Source organism: Lycorma delicatula, chromosome 11 (genome assembly GCF_047948215.1).
Source record: "Lycorma delicatula isolate Av1 chromosome 11, ASM4794821v1, whole genome shotgun sequence".
In the NCBI taxonomy this organism is placed as follows: domain Eukaryota; kingdom Metazoa; phylum Arthropoda; class Insecta; order Hemiptera; family Fulgoridae; genus Lycorma; species Lycorma delicatula.
The window spans coordinates 13406667-13426288 of NC_134465.1; the positions used below are offsets into that span (position 1 = coordinate 13406667).

General features: G+C 31.7%; 1 protein-coding gene across 4 annotated transcripts in view; it reads right to left on the reverse strand.

The window, feature by feature from the left end:
• Positions 1–3745: 3745 nt before the first annotated feature.
• Positions 3746–19622, reverse strand: part of LOC142332038 (STAGA complex 65 subunit gamma-like) — a 29977-nt gene continuing 14100 nt past the window's right edge. For 3 of the 4 annotated variants that reach the window (XM_075378135.1, XM_075378134.1, XM_075378136.1), the window contains exons 4-8: positions 17371–17498; positions 12673–12782; positions 12291–12412; positions 8353–8534; positions 3746–3961 (exon numbers count right to left, since the gene is read on the reverse strand). In XM_075378135.1, coding sequence (XP_075234250.1) covers positions 3808–3961; positions 8353–8534; positions 12291–12412; positions 12673–12782; positions 17371–17498 — 696 coding nt within the window. In that variant the 3' untranslated portion in view covers positions 3746–3807. The remainder of the gene's footprint in view (positions 3962–8352; positions 8535–12290; positions 12413–12672; positions 12783–17370; positions 17499–19622) is intronic. The other variant, XM_075378137.1, reaches the window with a different exon arrangement.

The window sequence follows — 19622 nt, forward strand, 5'->3', positions numbered from 1 at the left end:
AATAAAGGTTTTAACCCAAAATTACTAAGGTTTCATAAGGAAAATTAAAGGGTTAGTTAAGTGTTTTTCCTAAGGAACCATAAAGGTTCATCATTTAACACTCATTTCCTGGGTCTATAGTTACAAGAATTATAAATATGTTATGATACATGAAAAAAAATGATCTGTCACAATGTACACATACTACCACATCCACAAAGCTGTGGGCATCAAATTTGTAAGTAAATCAGATTTATTTCAATTATCTCTGGTACATGCCAGCAAGTTTTGAACACTTTGCTGGAACCATTCCCATTTACTCATAGAACTATTTCCATTTTGTTATAATTTAGTCCCATTTCTATTTTTTAAATTCAAGTTTTTTCTTGAAACTGAAGATTTATTCAGTTTTCAACAAATTTATTAAAATTAGCATTTATTTGTTGATTGCTGCATACAGACCATAAAACTTCATGTACAGTATATGCCAGCTTCAAAGCATACATGGAATTGACAAACTCCAAATTTGACTTTCATTCTAATGGAATTCATCAAGCATGTCTTGTTACTAAGGCTCATAGTATAACTGCTACTTCATTAGTTTGGCTAGATATAAATATAACCGTATAAAATCTGTTCAAATGTTTTGAATGTATGGTCATTATTACACTTCTTGCAACAACGTAACTTTCAATTTAGTGGTTGTAACAAAACTAACCTGTAAATCTATGTACATAAAAATATTTATTTTGCATAAAATTAGAATATTGAATGATTTGCTGCAGAGTACAGTTTAATTACCTCAATATTATGCTGCAGACATGAAACATTGTACTACAATCATGTCCTATGCCATCTTTAAGTACATTATAAATCAAATTTTTTTTCTTAAAAAGCATAAATGTAATTAACTTCAACTGCATAAAATTTCATAAAAATTAAAAAAAAATTATTTGTTCATAATTACAAATACCTGCAAAATTTGAGTTGTGGAATGTTTTTTTAACTTTTGATAATTGATTCGTATGTGCACTGAATCCAAAACTTGCCTTCTTTTTTTCTACCGCATCAGGATTTTTTGCAAATTACAAATTTCAAAATTTGTAAAAATTGCAAAAATGTGATACTATAAATAGACATAAAACTTTCTTTTAATAATAAATTAATATAATATATTCACTTTTTTGGCTTATACATTCTTATAACAAAAGAGTTGAGTGGTCTGAAGAGGGGTTGGGAGAGGTTTGGGTTGAAGATGACAAGACGGTGGGAGAGCTTGGCCGGCAGGATGTGACAAGACTTAACAAGATGTAACATGTTTATTGGCAGCTATCTGAGCCATTCATACACTGTGCAATTAGTATAAGTGCTGTTTCAGCCATCAGTGTGTGTAAATAGAGTTTTTTTCCATCGTCCGTGATCAAATGTGTTTTTGTTTGTGGAAACTATACTTTCAGTCCATAAAGAAAACTTTCTGTTTTCAAAATGGCTTCATGAGGCTGCAAAAATTCTGCAGATCCTTTTTGTTACATTTGTGGTAAGTTAATAGTGGGAAATAAAAAAAAAAAATACAAGTTTTGTTCGACAAGTGTACCTCACATATTTCAGAGTGAAAATAGGAGCTTCCAAGTTTGCTACACATGTCTTAAAGGACTTAGATAGTTGTCAAAGGGTGAACAAGAAGCATTCAGATTTGGAATTCCAATGGTGTGGCGAGAGCCACAAAATCAGACTAAAGATTGTTACTTTTGTTGGACTGGTGTTTTCTTCAATCTGTAGAATAAAAAAAGAATATCTATCCAATTATGTCATCCGCTTTACCACCCGGCTCCTCATGGTCCAGATGTACTAGTGCCAATTTCACAAAAAAATTTACCTGAAATAGATGGTTCCACAAGTGATTTAAATGAAGATAACATTGAGGAGTACAAACCCGGCGATAACTATGCATCAGAGCTTTATTCTGAGTCTGAAATAAAAGATCAAAGAAAATACAGAAATACATCTGACCAAAGAAAATTCAGAATTACTTGGTTTAAGGCATAAAGAGAAGACTCTGGCACCTCATTTTCCTGGTTCAGTACAGAGAAAAGGATTTTCTTCCATATTTTTTGGAAGAAGGTGAAGAAGAAGAAGAAGAAGAAATTAGTCTTCTGCATTGATGTACATGGACTTTTGACTCGATTTAACATTCATATCAAAGTATCAAGGTACCAATTAGAGACTGTTCATAGATTTGTCCAAAAGAAGCCTTGAAGTTGTTCTTCTTCACAATGGGGATACGTATTTGTCAATACCCATCAGACATTCTGTCTATTTAAAAGAGGGTTACAATAATTTGGAATTCGTTCTTGATCGAATTAAATGTGACAATCACAAGTGGATTATGTGAGGCGATCTCAAAATAATATTGATGCTTAGAGGACAGCAAGGAGGATATACAAAGTTCCTTGTTTTTTGTGTGAATGGGATAGCAGAGACAGAGAAAATCGTTGGAAAGAAAAGATTGGCCAAAAAAACCTTCATTAGAACCGGGTACCAAAAATGTGCTCTGAAAAGCTCTCATGGATCTGAAAAAGTTTTCCTTCCAACTCTGCATATTAAGTTAGGCTTGATGAAGCGATTTGTCAAAGCCTTACTAAAAGAAGGTATATGTTTTAAATACATTTGTGACAAATTTCAATTCTTATCAACCGCCAAACTAAAAGAGGGTGTCTTTATTGATCCTGATATTAGAAAACTTCTCAAAGATGGTAATTTTGAGAAACGAATGGAAGTTCTACAAAAAGATGTCTGGGAAGCTTTTAAAGATGTAGTAACAAAGTTTCTGGGTAATAAGAACAACCCGAACTTCAAATCAATCACCGAGAACATGCTGCAGAAGTACAAAAATTTAGGCTGTTCCATGAACTTGAAGGTACACTTCCAAAGTTCACATGTGGACTATTTTCCCGAAAATCTGGGTGCTGTTAGCAAAGAGATGGGTGAGAGATTTCATCAGGACATAAAAGAAATGGAAAGGAGGTATCAAGGAAAATAGACTACTACAATGATGGCAGACTATTGCTGGTTGTTACAATGAGATGAACCCATAGAATAGAGAGCACATAGAAGGAAAAGCGCGAAGCAGAGTATAAGCCATCCAAAAACTTTGACACGTGGAATAAAATTGTAAGTATTTTACGTACTTCATCATTAAGGGTGAGGAAGAGTGGTTTCCAAAGGCATGACACAACACATAAAAATTAATTTAAAAATGTACTATAATAGAAATTAGGGTTATTTTGTGTCAACTTTCATTAGAAATTAAGTGTTCAATGACCCCTTGCCATCCTCTTCAGACCACTCAACTGTTTACTTATAAGAATGCACAATAATATAAATAAAAAAAGTGAATATATTATATTAATTTATTTTGAAAAAAGAAGTTTCATCTATTTTATTATATTACATTTTTGCAATTTTTCAACTTTTTACAAATTTTGAAATTTGTGATTTACAAAAAATCCTGACATGATAGAATTAAAAAAAAAAATGAAGGTTGAATTCAGTGCTAAAAAATACAAAAGAATCAATTATCAAAAACTAAAAAACACAACCACTGCAGGTTTGTGTTATGAGAAGCAAGGCAGTGGAAGTATTAAATACCACTGGAAGTACTGAATTAATAATAATATTATGAAAATATAGATAGGATTCTCATGGAAATGTAATTGAGAAGAATATAGGATTAAACAAGAATTACAATGATACAATTACAAAAAAATTTACATCTATGAGATCATTTAATAAGTAAAAATGTTTTCAAAAGTGATAACAAAAAAATCATTAAGGTACAGAATGTACCTCTTGTTCAAGCATTTCTAACATCTGAAATTCTGGTTCTAATGATGGTTGGAGTTCATCGACACCATCACCTTCTCCAGCAGCAGGAAAATGAATTTCAGGAATATCATTGTCATCACCTTCTTCTTTTTTAAACCTGGAAAAGATATATCAAACATTGTTAGGTCCTAACAAATATATTATTTGCAGGCCACTCTAAACTTTAATAACAGTATTAGCTAAACAGTTTTAGAAAAAATATATATTCTTCCTTTAACTCACTTTTCACAGATGGCAATAATACTGATGATAATAAGATTCAAGTGTCATTCAAATATAAACCGGAATTTGTTTACATAAATTTATCGATATTAGATGAAATTACAAATAAATTACCTTATTTTTCTACATAGTTTCCTTCAACAGAAATACATTTTCTCCACTGGATAGGTAGCTCTTCCTGATTATCTCAAAAAAAAAAACAAGATGACTGCCCCAACAGCCAACTGCGCACCTAATGCTTGACTGCAACATCATCTTCAAATCTTTCCCCTCTTAAAGCTTCTTTCAGCAAACCAAACAAGTGGAAATCACATGGTGACTAATCTGGATTGTAAAGCGGGTGTTTAAGAGGCGTCCAATAAATTTTAGCAAGTTTTATCTGAATTGCTGTATGCAGCTGTGCACTGTCATGAAGACGGAGGATATTGTGAATCAGTTGTCGGCGTCATTTGTTGTGATATGTAGCCATCATCTAACGACCGGCCAGTAGTATGCAGCATTTACTGTCCTTTTTTCATGCAGGAAATCGATCAGTAATATGCCTTTTGAGTCCCAAAACACAGTTACCATAACTTTTCCAGCTAAAAAGTGTTTCTTGGCCTTGACTGATGCCCCTTCCCTACATCTCACCCACTCAATGTCTGACAACATTGTATACACTCTCCCAACATTTATGTCCAGCTCTGATGGAATTTCTACTGCGATCATCTTCCACAAGGTCACCAATGACCTGAACAGTCACCATCGCAAAGGACAATGGTAACTCCTACTCAGATATTTTGCTACTGAACATGAGAATGTGACCTATGGGAGTGGCTGGCTGGTTGCTACCTCTCCTCATATATCCCGACTAACTACCTGCAGCATTGCTCCACATTATCTGCTCTTCTTAGTCCACAAAGCAATATTTCAGTTTACATTTCAATAACCCTTGTAAATTCATGCAAAAAATAATTTTGCATGCTTACTACAAAAAAACTTCCTCTATATAAAAAAAATTAGTGCGTTTGACAAAAAGAAACTTTTGAACGTACACAAAAGAAAGGTTAGAATCCTCAATGGAAGGAATAAAGAAGTACAAATTATTTTTGTTGTTTTATAAGATTAATGAATTTTCTGTAGGTATTTTGTACAATTATTAATTATTGCCCCAAACAAAAGTTACCAATTTTATTTTTGATTAACTTATTCTCGCCTGGTCAGATATTGTAGCTTGGGGGAATCGATCCAAGTACATTAAAGTTAGTTTTATTCAGTAGAATGAAGTTGAATATATAATAAATGCCAAGTTTAAATAGGTGTGGGTAGAGATCAACATCCTTTTTCTGAAAGTAAGTTAAAATCTTTTGCTATAAAAATAAGACAGAATAACAACGTTTGAAACTTTCAAGAATGGCCTTCAAAAGGATCATACAAATTGTATCATTTGTAATTAAAACGTTAACACATCATAAACTCACAAAAACTAACTTTTTCCAAGAAGGGGCTCAGTAGGATGTCTCTAGATATAAAACGTATCACAACCACAAATAACTTTATATTATAAAAAATTACAAACAACCCATTTTTGAATTAATGAAACTAAATATTCCAAAAACTGTTTTCTTTGGAGGTAATTAACACCAACTTCAGTGGGATATCTGGTAGCAGTATTGTTAACAGCTTCTATATTAAAATGATAGAAACTCATTAAATATATAATTGGATGTACATTGTGAATATAATTAAATATATTAACTAATTAAAGACAAACATTTACTGCTCTTTTTATTTTTAAACTTCACAAATGTTTTCACAGTGTGCAATGCTTCATCAGGTAAACAACATAATATTATAAAATTAGTCAAATGTTAAAACTTTAGAGATACTCTCAGGCAATCTTTTTTTTTAAATTAATTAAAGTCAATGTTTTTCTTTAATTAATTAAAAGATAATAATTCTACTGCTACACTGCTTATTCATAAATTAATCTTTTATAATCAAATTTGTGTATACAATCACATGGTGTATACAAATCTGATACATTTGTTTTTATGTTGTTTTTTTTTAATTTCTTAAAATAAAAAAGCTAACAACAGAGTTGTAGGACTTTACAGTCATGCAGCTTTTTTTTGGATGCACGGCTTACACACCCAACTTAATTTAAAATACTATTAAATATTAAAATATTACATATAATATTTTTCTACAGCACCTGTATGTCAGTGCTACATTAGCGTCCCTTGTGATGACAGCAAATACTATTGACACAGTATACCCGGTTAGGCACTAGTTTAGTTTATAGCATTTTTTGGAGTGGGGATGCGATTTTGAAAAACTCTTTTACAAATATTATTATTTTTTAATTGTTAACAAATGCGCCTAAGAAATATAATACCTTAATTTGGTGAAATATTGAGATACTGAGGGTGACACCTTGCTCTACAGCCTTACTCCCTCGACCTTTTAAGTTGAAAATTTAGTGGCATAAATACCCCAAATACAGAATAAATATGACCAAGTTTGGTCAAAATCTGTGCAGTAGTTCTCGATATAAGGTGTGAGATACTGAACACACACACACAAACACAAACATCTTGAAAATATCCACCCAGTTTTTTGGGTTCCTTAAGGGTCAAAATATCAAGATCCAGTGAAAACCGCAACAGCCCAAATTGGACTGATTACAATACTTTCCCTTCTACAGCTACAGCTCTGCTATAGTGCTACATGGGCAAGTAAAAATTTAACTAACAGAAAATTATTTTAATAGGTTACAAATTATTAAACCACATACTTTACGAGGGTTAGTCAAATATAAAATGGATATCTGTTTTCACGGCTTGTCTACCGAACATGAATGGGCTGGAGCAAAAGGATATTGACAGCAGAGATGTAGGGAAAGGGAGGATGCTCCACCATTTTCATCTTTCTGATCAGTAGCATCATGTCAAAGCAAGAGGTTCCATTGTCAGTTGCATGAAATTTTTCCCAAATGAAGGCATCAAACCTTCCAAAAGTTTCATTAGATTGCATGCACAGTTTGGGGATGTGGTGCTGTCATTCCCAAACCTATATTTGATCCAGCAAATTTAAAGAAGGGCGTGAAGCTGTAGAGATTGAATCACAATGGGCGTTCAAAGACAACTGCAATGGATGACAACATTTGATTGATGTGTGACTTCAATAAAGATGATCAGTTGATAAAATTGCTTCAGAGGTGAATTTCAGTAATGAAAATGTCCATTTCATTATCACAAATTATCTTGGGTTCCACAAAGTCTGTGCATGGTGAGTTCTAAGACTTTGACCCAAAATCAGAAACAGCCCTACAGGAAATTTTCCAAAGGTTCCTATGGATTTCTACGAGGGAAATAATTTTCTGCATTGAACAGTCACATGTGATGAGACATGGGCCCATCATTACACTACCGATCAAAATCTGAGAATATGGAGTGACATAGGAGTGGAGAGCCTTGCCCTATAAATGTGGAAATGCATCAATCACCTGGAAAAATTCTTGCAACCATCTTTTGGGTTGGAAAGGAGTGATGCTTATCAATTTTTTCCATGGAAAATTAGAGTGTGAATGCCGAATACTACTGCCAGTTCCTGGACAAAGTGAAAGCCTCCTACAGGAGGCATTGAAAGAACATAGATTCCAAAACAATAACAAAGTAAAGGAGTTAGTGTGCAACTGGTTTTCAACACATCCTTAAACTTTTTAAGAAGGGATCCACAAACCCACACTGAAAAATATGTAGAAATTCAGGGAGTCGATATAGGAAAGCAAAAAATATGTTTTGTATTTATTATTCTATAATAATAAATGTTAAAAGCAATAGACGGTTTATATTTGTGCCATTAATAAACAACAAAACAACACAGCTTAAGATGTTAGCTGCTTACATACTTAATTTTTTTAACAAATTCACAATATCAATGCTACTAAATAAACAAAGCTTCAAATTTTATATCAACATGATACGGAGACTTTACTCCTACAACAATATATAAAAAGTTCCAATGAAATCCGTTAATTATTTTAGTAGACAAGAATGTACAAAGAGAGCAATACTAAAAAATCACTTTTTTTATTGGCAAGAGAAATCTGAAATGCCAAAGCATTTTTGGGTGTTCTATGTTGCAATAAATACATGCTTTTAAATAAATACAAGTTTCTGTTTGGCATCAATAAAAATCTGAAGAATTTATATAAAATCTTATATTTTCTCTTATACGTAAATTTTACATGATAAAGCAAAATAAATTAAAATGTAAACTCACCTAATATCATATGGAGGATCTTTAACCTGAAGTAAAGCACAACATACTTGATACTCCCCGACAAGTTTAAGACAGTCATTACGTACCTTCTCTCTGTAATCCAGTATTTGTGTTTGATAAAATCCTTGAATTGACCTTATGCTACCCAGTCCCATTTTGTAATACACATGTTCCATTATATCCTAGAAATTTTTTTTTTATTAAGACAAATAAAAGTAATAATATATCAATAATCATGTTGATATATTAAAACTATAAAAAAAAAAAATAATTGCTGTAATAATAAAATAAAATAATATAGTACTTGTCCTTTCAACAAAGAAAAACAGAAAGCTACTACTAAGTATCTATCAGTCTTATATAGATGATACAGGAGTAAAGGAAAAGAATTTGGGAACTAACTGACTCTAAAGCTTGAATAGGGAAAATAGTCCCTACTGTGCAAACATATGTTTGAAAATACTTTGTTATAGAGTTAATGCTAGAAAAAAATTCATTCAAATTTCAGTTATCCCAGTGAAATGAGGTCATATAAAAACAAGACGTTATATACGGGGTAAAGTAAATGGTTTCTTATATTCTAAGACACAAAAATTGAATAAAACAGGTCAAGACTGTACTTCCCTTAGTTTTAAATGTAAAACAGAAAAATTCAGTGTCAAAAAATTTGGAGACTTTTTTTATGTTTAAAGTACTAAGTTTGCTAAATAACTAATAAATACTTCAATTTTATTATCAGATCTAGTAAGAATTTAATTCTGAGAAAACTGATGAAATAAAGTCTATTAAAAAAAAGAAGATTAACTTTTATTATTAAACATTATGAATTTATGAATTATTATGAATTTCTAAAAATTAAAAACAGCTGTATTTAGTGGAATAGATTTTACTTAGAAAATTAAAATACTATTAAAGTAAAATACTCACTGTATTATATGCTGTATAAATTTATATTAATATTTCAAAAATTCCACAATTGACATCATCATGCACTTTTCAACTCGTTACTTTACATTTTCTGCTGCCAACCCAATGATATCTTCACAATCCTTGATGAGGGCTGCAGCATTGAACAATCAGTTCATCACATGTCTACTACTTGCTTGTATATCTCGCATTATATACATCCCCATAAACAGTAATCTAGCGAAATAAGATCTGGTGATCTAGTGGCCAATTTACTAGTCTCTATGTCCAATCCATTTATCAGTAAAATTTTCATTTAAGAAATGTCTTACTTCATTTGTGAAATGTGTTTGTGCTCCGTAAAGTTGATACATTTTGGTTTGTTTTGCTAATAAGAAATTTTTAAGCACTGTATGAAAATAATTGTTTAAAAATTCCAGAAAATATCTCACAGTGACATGTTGTTCTGGTTTGAAAGGGCCTAGTAATTGGTTGTAGATCATGTCTCATGAAACATTAACAGAAAATCGTTGCTGGAAATTTGATTCGACTGCACGTGGATTTTCTTCAGACCACTGACATGAATTCCATGTGTTGTTTATACCATTACCAGTAAAAGTAACTTTGTCAGAAAATAATGTGAATGGAGTTAAGTGGTAATTATTGTTAATCCATTGACAAAACTGCAGTTGTCTGAGATAGTCACAAAGCTGGAGGTGATGACTTTTTGAATGTGATAAGGACGCAGTCCGTGAGGAACTAATGTCCTCCATGCTGTACTTTTTGTAATGTTGAATTGTGTAGAAATTCTTCGCAAGCTTGTTGTAGGACTAAGCTGAACCACCTGAAGAATATTTTCCTTTTCATCACCATGTACTATTGACTCTCAGTTGCAACAGAGTGTTGAGAAGTGAACCATTCTCACAAAGACTATTAAAAATTGTACAAAATACAGTTTGGAATACTCATCCAGAATATTTATGTCAGTATTCTTCCACCTCTGCAGGAGCATTCCATCACAAAAGCTGTACACAAAAATTCATATCAGCATAGTACACAGGAGTGAAGAGATGCAGAATTTTTCATAACAAAAATCAAAACGGAATTCATTTTTTTAAATTCAAATTCAATTTAGAGTACAACAAACACAAAAACACTACATAACTTGATTCTGAAAAATTAATTATTTTTTAACATAATCAAATTTATGTCAAAAACAACTAAACTACCTAATGTTTATTGTTTATATGTACCATAATTTTGTAACAATGAGTAGTATTCAAATTAATGTCAAAGCATGCAATTAGTGTTTCCAACCTAATTTTTCAATGGTCCAAATTTATTGTACTAAAAACAGCTGTTTTTAATTTTAACAAATTCATAACATTTTTCTGTTAATTTTACTTCTGTTTAATTTTAATAATACCGGTTGATTTTTTTCACAGACTTTAAGGTCTATCCAAGTTTAAAATTTAATAAAACTACCAAATTCAAGTTATTAAAACAAAACTCACTTCATAACTAAAAAAAAATATTTTTCACAACTCTTCTTTAAATTTCAACTTTATAAAATCGGCATCAGTTTAAGACTTATTTATTTAATGGCAGTTTTTGATTTGTCATCGCCTTTTAAAAGTAAACATACTTGAAAAAGTCCTAATTTTTAATTTTGAAGTAATTTTTTTAATTTTTTAAGTTTATTAGCTTCATTTTAACAATGAATAAATTTATTAGTTAATACCCAAAAAACATGAGCAAAGAATTCCGCAATATAAATAAGCAACCGAAACGCTTTTTTAATTTATTTCGCAGATTTCAGAAATAGATGTAAAAGAATGAAAATAAATTTTACTAGTACTGCAAACAGGAAAAAACATTAAGTTTTTAAAAGAACTTCACAAACAGAAGAAAACAGTTAAATCAAGATCGACACAAAAATTCATTATTCAGAAAAGTAGATTAAACAAACAAAAATAATTAAAAAAACCTAAAAAACAAATAAAAATAGAAAATAAAAAAAATAATTTCATCAATTTAACTAAATTAATTTTGAAGAAATACAAAAGGATCTTCACTGAAAAACAAAAATTATTAAATTAAAAATTACAAAATATAGACAAAGGCAGAATTAATGAATTTTTTAAAATTTGTTGGTTTCAGTAAGATCACTGTCCATCATACTTGTTTAAATCACCAATGCGATTTCACATAACATCCACGATCAAGAAGAATGTGATACACCATTATGTAGTAACAGCCAAAGGGTATAATACACTGTAGCAATACCAGATGCCATAAGTTATCCATGTGTTAGCCTATTACCTAAACACAAATGAAAAAAAAAAATCTGTCTGTTTTCCACTTCAATGGTAATACATTAACTTTAATGTGATATGGTTTACTGCTGACGATTTTCGGCCATTATTTCTGCTAAGCTGCCTTCAATTGATGTTTCACTGAGTATATATAATTAATCAGGACAGATAAAATGTTCTACAATATCATCTGAGTGCAAGCTTCCTCAGCATATATATCAGGTCTACACACAGCCTTGGTAGCTACATCATCAGGTGGCTAATGAATGGATGAAACCGACTAAGATGATGGTGGCCATTTAAATCCAAAGAATGATATATATTCTTCCCTTCACTTTCCTTGGCTAAAGAAATGAGGAGAAAGTAAATAATCAATTCAGAGAAGGAACTGCCTTAGAATACTGTATATTCTAGTCCAGGGCATAGTTATTATACATCTAAATCATAGGCACAGAGTTAATTCTTCTGCTGCTGGCAATTTCATTAAATAATTCAACCTCATGAAAGTGAGAAATATCACAGGAACATTTCATAGATGCAAAAAACAGTTATAAAACAGCTGCCAATATTTTGTCAACTAAAGTTCTTTAAAGAATCCTAAAAATGCAGATGAGAAATTTCTAGTGTTCTTTAAGGGAGTTTTAGTACGACCAATAAAAATTTTCAATCTAGATTTATAAAGAAAATATATTAAAAAATAAATTAAATTAAACTTACAGGAAACATACTAGGTCCATGTAATATTTCTTCATCGACAGCATGACGTAAATGTAAAGTAAATTTACAGAAAAAAGATTCAGCGACATCTGTAAAAACTCTTAATGATGAATCCATTGATGCTGCAAAAATGTTAAAGATTAGAATAAAAATTAATGTTTCATACAAAACAAAAAGGTATATAAGCTCGATGTAAAGCAATCATTACAGCAACATTTTTCATTTTAATATAAAAATCACTGTATTACTAAACAACAAAATAAATTTGAAGCCATGTACATGCAATTAATAATTGAGGAAATTAAAGAAGATTTATAATTTTTGGGAGTTTTCATTAAAAAAAATGTAATAAATAAACGCAAATATTTTTTTCAATACTTACAATCAAACCCAGTATGAGCAATAAGAGTGGCAACAGATTTCTGTAGTACTTGTCTTGCATTATCGGATGATAACCTAAAATGTTCAACTGGTTTCCCAGCAGCAAATGGACTAAAATCATAAAAATAGATAAAAAAAATAAATACAGAAATATAATATAAATAAAAATATAACATACAGGTGTCCATAAAGTCTTTCCATGATTACAAAAAACTATTACAGTTACAGCTGTGTGGTTTGTGGCAAAAGAAAGAAAAAGCTATAAGTTTTTTTATATTTGTCTGTTGCAGGAAGAGGAAGAGTAGAGAACACTGTGATCAATTTTTTTATAGAATGGCGTCAGTCCAGGAGAAAGCACAATATGTGTTGTGGTATCACGAGTTGAAATCACAGATTATTTTGCAGCAGTATTTTAGAAGGAAATATGGACAACCAGCAACTGAAAGCAAGAGTATCGTGTGGTATGCAAAGTTTAAGGAGAGTGAAAGTGTAGTCGACCTTCCACGAACAAGGCGACCATCTGTTAGTGAAGAGAAAGTTGAGCTTGTGCAGCAAGCATTCTACATAGCCCTTCCAAATCTACCTGTTGTGCAGCTCATGAACTAGGGATTCCCTGGGCAACAGTGCACAAAATGTTACACAAGAAACCAAGGTTGCATGTGTATAAAGTTCAGATATTGCAAAATCTACAGCCAGATGATGGTCCCTCATCGTGCTACCTTTACGACCAACATTTTGCAATGGATTGATAACAACAATGAGTACCTGCAGTGTTTGTGTTTTTCAGACGAAAAACCTTTACTGTTTACTTTCCACACCTCAGGGAAAGTAAACAAGCAAAATGTAAAAATATGGGGCTCAGAACATTTGTTCTTTATTAGGGAAAAATTAGAGATTCCCCTGAAGTAAATGTGTGATGCACAACAGAATCGCTGGTCCCTTCTTTTTCATTGAGCAATCAACAATAGCTAATTACCTGGATAAGCTGCAACACTTTGCTATACCACAACTTAATGACTTGCAACCTAGGGTGGTTTTCCAGCAGGATGGCGCACCACCACATTCAGAGTTACTAGTTTTGAGATTTTCTGAATGAATCATTTCATGGCAGATGAATTGGGTGTGACAGGAGCTGTCACATTGTGGTGGGCAGGGAGTGGAGCACTCCCTGCCCACCACAATCACCAGACATAACTTTTTCACCCTTAGACTTTTTCCTCTGGGATTATGTTAAGGGCAGATTCTATGCAAAACCTGTACCTGATCTGGACATATCGCTGTTGATAGTGTTACCGAAGAAATGCTGACCAACACATGACATGAAATTGATTATTGGTTGGACATTCTAGGAGCGACAAAAGGCACACATGTTAGTTGACATGGTAAAAAAAACTTGATAATTCCTTCTTTCTTTTGCCACAAACTGCACAGCTGTAACTGTAATAAATAATAATAAACTGTAGGTTTTTTGTAGTAAATTTTTGTAATCATGGAAAGACTTTATGGACATCCTGTACTATTAGTTTTAGCGAAATCAACAATATGAGATGAAGAATTGGCAATTTCTGTCCAAAATAATCATGGGAAATTATTTTTCATAAGTTATCATAATTCATAACATCAAGATATAGTTGGTATCTGGTATATCCAACTCACTTTCCAAACTTGTCATCGCTTGATTTTTACCTGTTTTCTCATTTGAAATAAAATTCTGACAGGAAAGCAAAAAAACATGGACAACATGATTTTTCATTTGATAAAGCAGCTTAACACATCGGCTGTGGTTTTTTTTTTAATTGATGTAATTTAGGTTCATTACGAGTCCCCCAATATTGGGTAATAATGTTTTGAACGGTAAGGAAACCTATCTTGTAAACTTTCATTTCTGTAACATAAGAGTCAGTCTTCTATGAATGACAAGTCTTTGACAGAACTATTTTTGAGTTTATTATTCAAATGGTGCGATACCAATCACCCAGATCCAGTACGACTTTCATCCTTCAAATGTTAGAATTTAATCTTTAGAATTACTCAGTATAACATAAAAAAAAAAAAAAACTGAAGATAGACAAAAAAATTCACCTGCTGCACAGAAGGAAAATCAAGTGGAAAATAGGATGACTCACCATAAATGCTTGTGCAGGACATACATAAACGGTAACGGTAAGCCAACATGTTAACTAGATCTTTATGAAGGGGTTATTTACAACAATAACAGGTTCCAGGAATATTTCTAAAAGCTTACAAACATTCATTAAAGTATATAGTAGCTGCATAACAAAAAAAATTTATCTAAAAATTATCATCAACTTTTTAATGTCCGCAGGTTTTGTAAAAAAAACAAACTTTCTGATAGCTTTTTGAAGCTACCTCATAAAATATTCTATTAAAATTTAATCCTATTATATAATAAATTGGCAACTGACTTTGTATTTTCTGAAGAGGTTTATAGAACGAGGATTAACAACTGCAAGTATTACTTTACTTGAATGATAAATGACAACTGAAGACACATATAATGAGAACTCATAAAAAAATGTTGTAATGTTTTCTTATACGGAATAAATAAAGGCTTTGTTAGCATTTGTGTTAACATACAGACTTTATTATTTTTATATTTTTAATTATTTAATGATAAACAAATTTATGAAGGGATTTGATTGGTGTGGTGGGGATTGTTCTCCAATGCCACTCAGTCGGCCTTCAACATTCGACCTCAAGTACATAAAATTTTAAATGCATTAGACTTAGTAAACACTCTATTATAAATATACTACTATGATTAGACTGTTTTATTTACTAATTTTGACAAATTAAATTTATTTATTAAATACTGTGTAATCTTATTTCAGTTAACAGGTTTTATGCTTGTAATTGTAAACAGATGTAGAAAAAATGATGTCCTCTGTATTGCACGAAGAAGTACAGAGAACCAGAAATGAATTTCCAATTAGCCGTCGTATCTGTCTGTGGAACATAGCACATACGATAACATTAAAGAAAACACATCAATTTATACAGATGTAAAAATTGCAGTAGCTTTGTCAAATTCATTTTTTCTACATCTGTTTACAATCGCAAGCATAAATAGCTTTATTCAATGCGGTTCTAGTAGTGTTACTGGAAATATCACTCGCTTGTTTGTTTCTGTAAAACTCATTTGAAATGGCTGCTATCACAGAAAATCCCACAAACTGTGAAGTGTGTGCCGTCATCTGTTTCCCATCATGTAAAAAACCTATCAGCTGCTGAAATTCATCATGAACTTTGAGCAGTATATGGAGGAAATGTCATGAGTGACAGTGTGGTAAGTCAATGTTGCTGTACATTTTGTGAAAGTCAAACAAACATTAACGATAATGAAAGCGGCCAACCCTCAACTCACAGATGAACTTGCAAGTGTCGATGTGAAAATTCAAGAAAATTGTCAATTTACGATAACAGAATTACCCAAATTTTTTCCTCATATATCAGAAACAGTGGTATACAAAACCGTACCCAATAGGTTAGGCTTCCTTCCACAAATTTTGTGCTCGCTGGGTGCCTAAGCTTCTTACTAATGAACACACAAAAGAGTGGATGGGGTCAGTACTAATCTTTCTTCACCATTACTATAATGAGGATGAATTGCTTGGCCACATCATAACAGGCAATGAGACATGGGTTAAATTTGTTAATGCGTAAACAAAACCTCAATCATTGCAGTGGAGGCACAGTAGTTTTCCTCAAAAATCCGTAAAGGCCTGTCAAGCACTTCTTCAAAAAAAGCACTTCTTGTTGTGAGGCATCGGTTTTTTGGGACTGTAAAAGAGTAATCTTGGTTGATTTCATGGAAAGGGACATGGCAATTAATGATTAAATTTAAAGACGTTGAAGAAATTGAAACGGGCCATACAAAACAAACAACATGCTGAGTTCAGGCAGTTTTTCTTCATGACAATGCTTGTCCGCATATTGGATGGCAATTATGTAGAAACATAGCTAAAAGATGTAGTTGTAAGATGTATATAATAAATTGCTTTTTTTATCAATTGGTGTTTTTATAATAAAAAATTAGTATTTACTTTCTACCACACAGCCTCCATACTTTGAAATACAAAGCAAAATAAAAACTGTACTGGCAGAGCAAAACAGTGTCATTATGACTACCAGTCTCTTAACAGAATTTAGGTTGCACAAAGCAAACCTCAAGTTCTATGGTTAATTAGAAACTAAGAAATCATTTTTATGGTGGTACCCGTTAAGTTCATGTGTCTTTGAGGTTCTAGGCAAGCAATAATTTGTCCTTATCACAAGTAGTCTCTGTGCAGACTAATCATTCCCCTTCCTCTTCTAATCCATTTCTTTATCCTTTAATCCATTTTCTTTGGCAGAGTCCAAGGAAACTGGTTAGCCACCACCCCAGTTTCATCTAATTGCATCATGTCGGCATCTTTTGATAGTCAGAACAGCTGTTAATAGAGGCTGGACAAGACAGCAATCTCTGTGGAACTGTCCAAGGACTGTTTTTTACTGAGCGATTATACAAAAAGCCAAATTAACAGATGAAGTGCATTTTGACTAAATCAGACCTTCTATACTTGAAAAAAACTAACAATAGGTATGAGTATGTGATCAAAATGCTATCACACATTTATAATTCTAAATAAACGACTATAAAAAACCACATATCATGATTATGTGTTAAGCAACTAAATACCTCAATTCATTTTCCTGTAATACACAATATTCAACATTTTTATCTTGATTTTTTTTAGAATCTCTTTTATCTGATATTTCAGGAAATGGTGGACAGTTTTTAATTTTTTCTGCTACATTTTCTTCATCCTAAAAATAAAATGTAAATAATAAAGATTAACATCACAATTAAAAAATGCAAATTATCTTTAAATATGATGATCAGCGTGATGAGAAGATGGATAAATTAAAAATATTTATATTTTAAAATAATAAATGATTTTTTTTTTAGAAACACTTTTTCATTTTTCCAGCAAGTCTGTGATTATTGTGCAGCTTCTTCACCAATATTATTGCTGGTAGCACTAAATTGTTAATTGTTTCCATCTTAAAGCGGTTCGACAACTAATTTAGAATACAACCTAATGTGTATATGATCTGGGTTATTCAAATTCATTTTATGTTTTTTCAATATAGTAGTTCATGCTGTTTTAAGTGGTACATAAAAATTGCAAGTTGTTTTACCTCTATACATGTGTCTTGTATAAAATGATTTGCAAAGGTTGATTTTATTGTTTTCTAACTATCAGCAGTTAACACAAAGTTTGTATCTGAGATAATACACAACTTTTCTCACTGTAATTTGGGTGCTGATTTAAAATATGCTATTGAAATTACGTTACCATGAAGGTTTTGGTAAATCGTAAATTTGTAAAAATTTTTTTTAATAAACTCACTTTGTTCAACTACTGTAACAATTAAGAATAGTTTCTGTATTTTTACTTTTAAACAATATGTATACAAGCTTAATAAAGAAAAAATGAATGAATACATACACTGTATCTTGAGAAGTAGACATTTACAAACATGTCTGTATGATGACATCATACAGACAACTGTTGTTTCTTACTACAGAGGTTAAATCCTGTTCAGTCCATCTTCACTTGTCTATACATGTTGTGTTTCACAGAGTTACCAGTATGTTGCTATCAATTTTTTATAATACAAAAGCGATTCTCGTTTTTATTCGCTACATAACATGGCGTCTGCAAAAGCTTGTGAATGTTCATTCAAATCATCCAGTTTTTATGTCTGTGGTAAATTTACACCTAAATCTCCAAGAAAGACTATTTCTGAATCGATAAATATAAATTTTATTTTGATTGTGCACTCGGGGATCAAGATAAAATCCGGGTGCCTCATGTTATTTGCATATCATGCTCGATAACTCTAACTGAATGTTGAAGGGAAAATGATGAGCCATGCCATTAACTGTACTGATGGTTTGGTGGTGAACCTAAGGACGACTATACTGACTGATACTTTTGTATGACAAATATATTTGGATTTCCATTAAAAAATAAATAGTTCATAAAATATGCAGATGCATCCTCAGTTCTAAAATCTGAGAGGAGTTACCTATATCTATACCACCATGTAATCTGGCACTACTAGAACAACAGTCTGAAAATGAAGCAGACGATGTAGAGGATGTTGAAGAATTTCTTTCTGTACTTGATAAGAAATCTCCTTACTTAATTCAACAAACTAAACTAAATGATTTAGTTCACAATTTAAAGTTATCAAAGCAGCAAGCTGAACTTCTGGGGTCTAGACTGCAACAGTGAAATCTTTTAGCGGAAAAACAAAATTACTACATTTAGAACACAAAATTAAACTCTTTCAACTTATTTTACTATGAAAAATCCATTGCGTGTTGGTACTGATGTCAATGGCCTAATGAAACAGCTTGGAATTCAGCATATTCCTGAAGAATGATGTCTTTTTATTGAATCTTCCAAAGTTAGCATGAAAGTAATTTTATTGCATAGAATGAATACACAAAAATAATCTTTTTCAAATATTGATTTCATAGTGATTACGCACTTATTGGTAATTACGAAATAAATAATTGGCTATTCAGAAAGTAAGAAACGTCTTGAAATTTTAAAAAACCAAGTACAAGAAAAACTTTTTATTATATACATGTGAAAGAGGGACTAAAATACTACTTTTCAACATAATCACCATACAAATTCAGGCACTTATCATAGCGGTGGACAAGCTTTCAAATTCCTGTGACATAGAATTCTGCCGCCTGTGATCTCAACCGCTCAGTGACATGTTTTTGGCACCCATCTTGCACAAAATTTGTGGTAGCCTAGCTTCTGTGAAACAATTTCAAACAATAAAGTCCGTGAAACTTGTGGGAAACATAGAGAAAGCTCAGTTATTGTGAAACGGCGGTTTTCACGAATCTTTTCGTCAACTTTG